The following is a 9,892-nucleotide window of genomic DNA, read 5'->3' as shown; positions in this document are numbered from 1 at the left end:
TAGCAGGTTCCTCGTACCTTGAACTTTCCAATGATTTCTTAATATCAATATCCTCTGGCATGGCATAAGCCAACTCAGGTTCAACCACTGGTCTCGCCAACTCTGGTGACAAATGAGCCTCTAACTGCTCCACCTCTCTTATCATTTCGGCATCACTGTCATGATCATCATCAGTAGCTGGGTCATCATCATCTGGTGGCTGGTCAAACGTAGTTCCATTTCCATTGTCTGTGTGCACTGCACACGTACACCAAACTTTGTCTTTTTTTAATTGTACAGAAACCGAATCATAGTATTGCACGACAGCATCAGAATGTTTTCTCAGTAATTTTGAACTGAAGTTCACAATTTTCAGTCTTTTCTTGGCTTTAGCCCTACCAATAGCAACTCCTATCTGACCTGGGTTGTACATATTTCGACAATCAACTTCTAGTCTATCCAGAGTCCTTGTGCACGGTGCACGGTGATTGCAAATGCCAATCTTAATGGAATTTATTTTTTCTCCAATTTTCATTGTGTCCATTTATACCTTCCGTCTGTCTGTACACACGTTTGAGGATGAAGTGATGTGGCACCAGTGTCTGAATGTTGTCTGCTTCTATGAAGAGGCATCCTGGATCACCCTAGCGTGTACTGGGCACTGGTTTTAGTTGATATAGCCTAGAGTTTTGTCTTACTTTCCTGCAAAGCACTTCAATCTGAAGAAACAGTTTCAAAGAAAGCATTGAGATTTCATCAACCATCATTACACCACACTTTTAAATTCTCCGTTTAACATCCAGGTAATTGGAATTGTTCGTGACACGTTCAATGAGTTCATCATCGGAAAATCTTCCGTCCATAATCCCAAAAAAGCTATGGATGGTTGATGCTAATGGCAGCAAAGTTGCTGGAATTCCAGTAGTTGCCGTCATCTGTACGGATTTCCCACTTGCCTCTAACATGTAATACATTGGTTTTAACATGCATGTTTTTCCAGTTCCAGCCTGCCCCAAGATCAAAACATTATTCCCGTCGCGCACAGCCTTTTCAATTTGCTCTTCCATGTTGGACGCTAAGCACAATGTTTATATTCAACCACCTGACGGCGAACATGTGATCCTGATCCGACCATGCATTTTATATTCTGTGTGTGGATTACCATCTCCCACAGTCAGTAAGGCTTTATCATCTTTGACAAGACCGGTAACTTTACGTTTAAGAGTAGATTGGAGAGTCTTGGCCTCCTTGACAGTGGCTGGTAGTGTCAACGTTTCACTATTATTTTCAGACATGTCGGTTGTTTTCAACGAATTTTACATAAATTGGCGATATCAGTAGGCACACAGTCACAAAGATTCACGATTGATAGACTATGTATTTAGCTAAACTGTTCGACAGTCCTTTTCCACTTTCTAACACGACAACGACGTGACACTCGGTGGTTGAATTGAATTAAATTGGCTTGAATTCCAATCCGTGTCAGAAAGTTTGTTGGCACAATTCCCTAGTTTTCGACAATTTGGCCGGATTGGCATCTATCACCTAAGGTTGAAAAAGCTGTTAAGGATTCACCACGTTGAAGAATTAGATTGTAGTCATGACGAATACACGTTTTTGTCCAACTTTAATCTGTTTAATATTTACTGGTCAGGTAGAAATTCATTTATCAATACTTCAACCATTCCACTGAGGGTACGCCTTGAATGCTTTTGAAGGTACTCGTGCTTAAAAATGCCGTTCTGACGTTCAATACCATTGTTAGTATTGACACTGACAAGAAGACGGTCACTGTGCCTGCCTCGATGACGATAAAACAACAATAGACGACGATAGATGACAGTCGTGACAAGTTCTCTTGTACTGGCTTAGATACGAAGTTTTTATTCACGTAATGCTGTTGTCTTGGTAGTAATGCTGGTTTCGCTTTAGCAAGAGGATTCGGATTCTGGACTGTCAGACATAACTTGTCATGAACAATTGCAACATTGGAGACTGGTGCCATGGGAGGTGTGATTCTCCGAGTCACAAGGTTTTTCATATATTTTCAATATTGGAATCAGCTCGGGTCTAATAAGATCGATGCTCCACACAAGGGGAACCTATACCGGGTCAGTTAGGGATGTACCAACACGTGTTACCTCTGCCCCTGAGAGAATCACAGACTCACCTATGGTTAGCCGAGTTTTACGAAACCTGCGCCTGGTTGTTTTATCCTTCTCCCGGTTTTTCTCGCATCTTCCGTCGGCTAAGTACACTAGCCAGATGATGATTAATCCCTGAAGAGAGAAACTGGTAATCCATTTACTCAGATCAGGCAAGGACTACGCCTTAGTTAATTTCTCAATAGGTGTCACTCCAATGTTGTCATTATTAACTATAATTTCTGACGTCAAATTATCAAGTATTAAGTTGCTGTCTTTTAACTCTTGCAAGTACATTCCAAATCCTGATGATGTTATCACAGCTGCCAACACTTCTAACCTGATTGGTGTTGCGTCAGCAGCTAAGGCTGTGGGGAAAACAAACATTTCTGATGTGGTGTGTGTCGTCTTAGAGTGCATGACTACCCTGTCTCCAACGGAGTACGAACATTTCGCTTTGGGTTTCCAGAAAACATTTCCTCGCAATGTTGTGTTTGAAATGGTTTTCTTGCACATCTCAGCTATATGTGCAACTCCGGAAACCCACAAGCCATCTTGGGTCGGTGTAGTAGCCCAAGCTCGAGGAGTTGGGATAACTTTTGTTTTGCAGTACGCAAGCGTCGAATCTCTGATCATGGATCTCCAACAATCCCCTAGTCCACTGTCTAAGTGAACAAGATCAGTCAGTGCAAACCATTCTATCTGGTTAACATCGGTTTCGTCTTTCATTTTGATTTCGGCATAAGTGTTGAGATACAAGTCTTTCGCTACTAATACTGAAGTGACTGGGGACATGCCAATGTACCCTAGTTCCACAATTGGAAGAGGTGTAATTCTAACGATTGGATTTTGTAGTCCACTTATGGGCACCATGCGGAAAAGGTTAATTTGATCATACTCTCCGTCTCCGACATCTAAGGGTTTCCAGTCCTTCTGACAGAAAACCTGCGTAAGTTGATTGACAGGTATAGGTGAATCGGTTATCCCAGCAACAGCCCTGTACAACTCATTGTAAGGTTTTGTTCCAATTAGACACCATTTATCTGGAATATTGCCTTGTAGCAACTGAGCCTTGATTCTCCAATAGTGCCGGAGTTGTGCATCAAAGAGTGATTGGCCCAATTCTAGCAGGGAAAGTGCATTCCTTGCCTCCATAGCATAGATGGCATTATAGACCGGCAGCCCAGAGGCTTGAGGGTAGACGAACTAGGTACCAATATCTACGTATTGGAGTATACAGGGTGTCACCTAAGACTTATAGAAATGCTATTCTGGCGGGTACCCCCCGTTGCGTATAGCCAGGGGACCCCCCAAAAGGGTGTAAAAACGGGTCTGAAATAGATGATCATGGTACCAATTGCAATAAGTACCATGGTGAGGTAACTGCTAAATATACATCAAAAACATATACAACAGAAATTTTCGCTGTTGTTAAAGGCCCGCCAGACCCCCCAAAAGGGCCTAAATATTTAGGCTAGAATAGACGAGACAGGTACCAAGTGAAAGTGATGCCAAATGATCAGGTTCATTCCATAGAGCACAAAACAGGCTACGCCAGAAATTTTGCCTGTTGTACAAGGGGTGCCAGACACCCTCAAATATTGTACCCCTGGGCACTGTGGTACATCTAGGCTGGCCTAGATGTTATAGGTACCACTTGAAACTAGGTTTAAGTGACAAAGCACTCCTCTGGGAATACAAAATGGGCAATGACAGAAATGTATTCCAATGTGTTGGTCCTGCCAGACTCCCAAAATAGACCCCTTGGCCCATCTAGGCTAGTCTAGATGTTATAGGTACCACTTGAAACTAGGTTTAAGTGACAAAGCACTTCTCAGGTAATACAAAATGGGCAATGACAGAAATTTATTCCATGGTTTTGGTCCTGCCAGACCCCCAAAATAACGGACGCTACATTCGGGAAGATAAAGGTTCATCGGCCGCGGGTTCCTGTGAGAATAAGACAGTCACAGGCATCATGATCCCAGGGAGGAAAAACAGAGGAACATGACCCTTGCTCCTCCACAGAGAGCTTTAACAAAGACTAATATGAATACTGATTTTAAACTTTGATATGGAAACTTATTGACAAGATTTTATTTCAAAAATGCAAATTAAACTGACAGAGTTAAAAACGGACTCAAGAGTGGGGCAAGTTTTGCCATCCACATCGTACATACAAAAATATCTCTAACGTTTCAACCACGAATATCAACAACATCATAATTGCAAATCCTAAGAGAATTAGGAACATGATATAAAAAAATTAAATCTGGATGAAAAATATAATGATTCAAGAAAACGAATCAGTAGCAAGTAAGTACATGTAGTATCCTTAAGAATCAAGCCGTTGGCTCGTTGATGCGATTCTCAGACTGCTAAATATTGGATTCAAATCAGAAGCCTACAAACAATGACATTTCTCACAGGAATCTAGGGTATACAGTATCGTTCTATGCTTTCAACCTAATATATAGTATATCCTTAAATTCTAACTTCGTGATAGAGAATTTTAAAGGTAATTTGTACTACTGTCATCATTCGCTGAGACAAGACTAGAATGAGGTAGTATTCTCATGTGAAGCACCATCACAACCAGTACTTGCAGCAGTATTTCCAAAACAACATCACTTCCGATAATGCAAGGCATATAGGTCCTATAGCGTAAATGCAACTTGTCAGTTGGCTAAGCAACTTCAGGCCTCGCTCTCACTATCCGAATCGTCACTCCATTCTGGTCCAGAGTCTGTGCCAGAATCATCCGTTGGGATGTCATCAATGTCCTCATTTTCCTGTATCTCTATCGATTCCTCCTCGTGATCATTGCAGAAAAGATTGTCTGGTTCAGCAGGCCCAGGAAACCAATCTGGTACATAATGGCCGTTTTCATTCTTCCATCCATACTGGAGAGGGTCCAGATCTTGGTCCGGTTGTGGGGAGTCTGCATTACCCCATATGATGCTCACATAATGCGCACGCTGTACTTTATTCCACATGGTCTTTCCACATGGGGGTAGCAGGGCACAATCCACTTTCTTGACTTTCGCCATTGGGTTTTCCTGAAACGACAAGAGGAATGAATGCAGGAGGTACCGGTACAATGATATTATAAGGTCAGTTGTGTAAAGGTGCCTCTCCACTTATGAGTTTTTCTCTTGATGGGCAATTCACATTTTTTTTCATTCATGTTCTCTCACCTTACTTATTTTGCCAGTCAGCTGAACAAGCTTGTTGAACCTTGCCTCGTTCACATCATTCACTTTGCTCATTCCATATAGGGAGCACACGTACACTTCTGCGATCTTTCTCGTTAGTTCCCCTCTCGACGACATGCTGCTGAAGAACTGGATCATTGTCATCTTCTAGTAGCTCGTACGGCTTGATTTTCCCTTTTCTGTAGAATGCCGCTGTAAAGTCACAGCCACTGAAAGCATGTAGGTCTGGCAAAGCGGCTGCTAGACCTGTTTGTTTCGTCTCTAAAGCCCTGGCAATGCTGGTGACATCAATGTATCTTCTACTGTTGCCAGAACCACAATCCATGATGATCATCTTCAATGGTATCCCAGCCACCATGTTCCGTCCGAGCATGCCCAAGATTATTACAATCACATCAGTGTCTGAGGCTCGGATGAGTAGGGTTCCAGTGGCTGTAGCAGCATGAAATGCTAGAAGGGTGTCTGCTTCCTCATGGCTTCCTTGCAACAAGTTTGGGTGGTCAACAGTCATCTTCTCACTAACTTCATCGTACTCAATGCGAAGGCATTTGCCCCCATGTGATACAATTAGTGTCTTCCGGCCAAGGATTGGTCCATAATGCGCCTTCTGCCACTCGATCATGAAGAATTTGGCGAGTTGATCCTTGAAAATGCCATTCTGCAATCGCTTTTGGCAACTCTGTTTCGGCCTTTGCTCACAACCACCTATGACAAATGGTTGGTCTTCAGCCCCACGTAATCTTCTTTCACTCTCCTTTAGCGAATCATGCAGATATCTGTCGAACAAGATGTGTACTTCCTTCCCTTTGCCAATGCTGCCGCATGCATGGCCCAAAAGTCGTCTTGCGAGATTTCCGTATGATGATATGTTGCCAATGGCTGACAGATATGAGTGAAGCAGGAGTCCACCATCAATCAAAGTTGCATCAATGGGAGGCAAGGATGTCATTCCATCTTGCAATGACTCAAGCTTGTTCAAGAGTTTGCTCTTATCCGTCTTCAACCGTGAACCATCAGGTTGTGCAATTGAGAGAGGAACATCTGTGATCGGGTAAGTGACGACATGTTTTAGATCGAAGTTGGTTTTCTGAGAAATAACCACAAGCATACGGACAAACCGGTCCCGTTGACTGTTGACTGCTGGGATCGCTTTGGAACTTGCGGATTGCTTGACCTTCGTGTTCTCACTGGCGAAGTTCTTCACTTTTCTCCGTCGTATGGGCTTCACTAATCTGGAGCTGTCCTCGGAGCATTCTTCCCTGAACTTTTTCTGCAGTTCATGACCAGTTTGTAACGAATCTGTGAGGTACTCTTGTGTCGATGGAGAGGCTGCTTTTCCTGTGGCAATATTCAACAGACTTGACGATGTGATGGCGGGTTCAGAGAATGGGTCGCATGATTCCGACACTGCTGTGAGAAGAGCCTGGGATTGGCGGTTGTCTTTTTTCATTCGACTTGCACGATGCTGTGTTCTTGGCTGCTTCTCTGGTAAGAGTCCCGTCATCCGTCGCAACTCTGTTACGGACATTGCTCTCTGCGTTGACGTTATACACCATCGCCGTATTGCATTGGGAGAGTTATGGAATCCAACAATTCCCTTCATTGGGGAGGCCGCATCTCTGTTCACGGTTTGCTCTAGCGTTAGGTCTACTGCTGTTCTTGAAAAGGACTTGGATGTACGTCGAATTGAAAAGGCTCCTTTCTCCAGTACAGCGCGAATCTTCGGGTCAGCAGCTTGAAGTGTGGTGAGAAAATGTACTCCCCATCGAGCATAGTTAGGGCGATTTAGTCCGAAGAAGACATCGATGACTGTCAGAAGAATGGTGATGTAACTCTCTACATCACTAGTAACATAGAAACCACAATAATAATATGCGCACAACTAGCGCAATATTTCTTTATTCTGTCTGTATTACCTACAAGACAAGTCCTCTCTTGATGCCATCAATATGATCCAGATCTAGATTAGCATTCTGACTATTCTTGCACACATTAAAACCACATTAACCATTCTATAAGATATCATAATCTTCCGAGGGCTTACCCTCATTTTCACATAGTATAATCTATGGGATTTAAGTATATATTTGGTCAATGTCTAGTATCAACTATTTGGCAATGTATGCTGTGTATTTCACCGGGTGTAACTAGCCTTATAATAGGCTTTAATATAGCCTACCATCATCGCTTTGATGATTGTGGGTCCAGGTTCATGGCGATGATGGTCTCTCCTTAAGCTATTGATCTATTAACAATCTGTACACACATAATATCCAGTTGGTCGTTATAGTTTGATATAATCTAACAACACTTTTCTTGTTTGATCCTAAAATTGACCGTTAACTCATTAGAATTTTCAAAAAATAGTAGCAGTTGACAAATTATCTGGGAACCAGTTATCTGATGAATCTCTCCACTGTGCGTTCCTTGCGTCGTTGTTGTTTGTTGATTGCCCGAATCGACGGGATTCCCAACTTTATTGGGCCTCGGGGTATGCCTAGATGTATAATTGCTGAAGCGTGATTGGTGGCGTTTCATGGGAGGACCAAGCTAGCATTGGGGAATTAATTCTTCATTTGGCCCCCATATTTTGATACCCCCCCCCCCCCCCCATTCCCTGGAGTGCTTATGTTCAATTATAACTAGTTTCATAAGTGGTACCTATATGACATCTAGACTAAGCCCTAGATGGGTCCGTACCCAAGGGTTCCATTTTTGGTGGGTCTTGGCAGGTACCAACACCAATTGAGAATTACATTTCTGAGTCAATTGCCCCATTGTATTCCGCCAGAGAAGTGCTTGTCACCTTATAACCCTTAGTTTCAAGTGATACCTATATGAACATCTAGGCCTAGCCTAGATGTACCCACAGTGGCCCAGGCGGTATCAATATGTTGGGGGTGCTGTGCACACACGCTTACACAGGTCAAAATTTCGGCGTAGCCTGTTTTGTGCTCTAGGAATAGAACCTGATCATATTCGGCAATCACTTTCACTTGGTACTTTTATTGTCCTCGCATGTCTAGCCTAAATATTTAGGAGCCTTGGGGGTTCCTGGCTGGGCCTTTAAGCAAACAGCGAAAATTTCTTTGATATATGTTTTGAGTGTTATATTTGAGCAGTTACACTCACCTATGGTACTTCATAATTGCAATTGGTACCTCATATGATCATCTATTTCAGGACACCATGTTTTTACACCCTTGTGTGGGGGTTTCCCCTGTCTATACGTCAACGGGGGGTACCCGTCCAGAAATAGCATTTTCTTATAAGTCTTAGGTGACACCCTTGTAGTACTTCCAATACGCTAGATTATTGGTAACCGTTTATTATTGAGTTTTTCATCGCCTCTAGTCATATTCTTAGTTCTTCTATCCCTCTAAGCCTCTGGACTGCCGTCTAATAGCCCGATTGCGTCCTTGTGAACGAACTCATACACTGTTGTGTGCTTTTAAAACGAAAGTACATGTTATTGGATAACTACCACTAGTGGAAGTTACTATTTATTTCACCTTATCGTAAAGGATCTATTTATTATTCATCGAATTGGTCCTGAAACCCTGGATAATATTATAGGCAACATACACTCTTGCAGAAATAGCACATGAGCAAAGATAACGTGGTCAACGTTTGGCAATTAAAGTGGTATACAATACCCTTATGATAACGCAATTCCTGGATCCCTCGCCTAGTGAATTCAGTGGGTTCTGTTGTGAAAGTGCAGATCTATTCGCCTCGAGCCGTAAAAATAGTGTGGCATAGCGCGTTTATTTCGTTTTAAAGCGGGCACCGCGAAAATCGGATTTCGTGATTCCGCTCTGCTCTGACCTCTGTTTATTTGTATGTGTTTCGTACCTGCACCCTGCCGTCTATACACTTAAACTCATGTAAATCTAAAATCGAGTTGGAATTATGCGCTGATGGAATGTAAGATTCATTATTGTGTTTCGCGACCCTGTTGTTATGATACTTTATTAAATTAATTCGTAGAAAGTTATAATATACTTATTAAGTAATAAGATTAAATTGAGATATTGTAAATCTATTACCTTGATAATAAGGAGAGTGTGGCACATAGTTGATCAGTGAAACTCTAAATCACTTATAATAACATTTAAATGAAAACATTAAGCGGCTAATCTTTCCACAGGATCATCCGTCACGCATTGCTTAATTTTTATTCCGTCTCAGCATCGAATATATCGGGTGTCGATTAATCCCTGACTAGAGAACTTTTTTATCTAGTTTGCAAAATTAATGTATAGGGCATAGGACCGGCGAATAAGGCATAGCGAACCTGTTGTGGGGCATGTCGGTCGGAAACAAATAAGAATCGTCCACCCACCTTGTATTCCTGGCGTCTCCCTTAAAATTACTCCATGTATAAGATATTATAGATTTACTGTTTAAGCCAATATTATGATATACCGAGTGAGCGTTGGTAAGAACCTGTAAAAAGCTAAATAATTAGGCTTAATTGACCGTACTTGCCAATATTCTACTTCACAGTTCTTGTATAATTTTGTCGTGTAGATTAATAATTCAAACGCATTC

General features: G+C 42.2%; 2 protein-coding genes across 2 annotated transcripts; both read right to left on the bottom strand.

Annotated features, from left to right (window-relative positions):
- Window positions 1-4,183: 4,183 nt before the first annotated feature.
- On the bottom strand, window positions 4,184-5,459 carry LOC106818552. Its single transcript, XM_014823252.1, has 2 exons — window positions 5,321-5,459; window positions 4,184-5,182 (listed from the first exon to the last, which is right to left on the bottom strand). Exons 1-2 carry the CDS (start codon window positions 5,453-5,455, stop codon window positions 4,820-4,822), a joined length of 498 nt encoding a protein of 165 aa, XP_014678738.1. The 5' UTR covers window positions 5,456-5,459; the 3' UTR covers window positions 4,184-4,819.
- Window positions 5,460-5,472: 13 nt separating this feature from the next.
- Window positions 5,473-7,088, bottom strand: LOC106818551 (the record flags this gene model as incomplete). Its single annotated transcript, XM_014823251.1, is given in 1 exon segment — window positions 5,473-7,088. A coding segment is annotated over 1 exon segment (1,616 nt), but the record flags the coding sequence as incomplete, so codon positions are not given.
- Between the last annotated feature and the right edge of the window lie 2,804 nt (window positions 7,089-9,892).

The sequence above is a fragment of the Priapulus caudatus genome, unplaced genomic scaffold (genome assembly GCF_000485595.1).
Source record: "Priapulus caudatus unplaced genomic scaffold, Priapulus_caudatus-5.0.1 Scaffold2326, whole genome shotgun sequence".
In the NCBI taxonomy this organism is placed as follows: Eukaryota; Metazoa; Priapulida; class Priapulimorpha; order Priapulimorphida; family Priapulidae; genus Priapulus; species Priapulus caudatus.
Note: the sequence above shows the minus strand (reverse complement) of the source record. Positions and strands in the feature narration are given on the sequence as shown.

Excerpts from the sequence above, each read along its gene's own strand:
- LOC106818552 (XM_014823252.1), bottom strand. The coding sequence starts at position 5,455 with ATGTCGTCGAGAGGGGAACTAACGAGAAAGATCGCAGAAGTGTACGTG. Across the intron at positions 5,183-5,320 it reads TGACTGGCAAAATAAGTAAG|GAAAACCCAATGGCGAAAGT; the intron begins GTGAGAGAACAT and ends TTGTCGTTTCAG.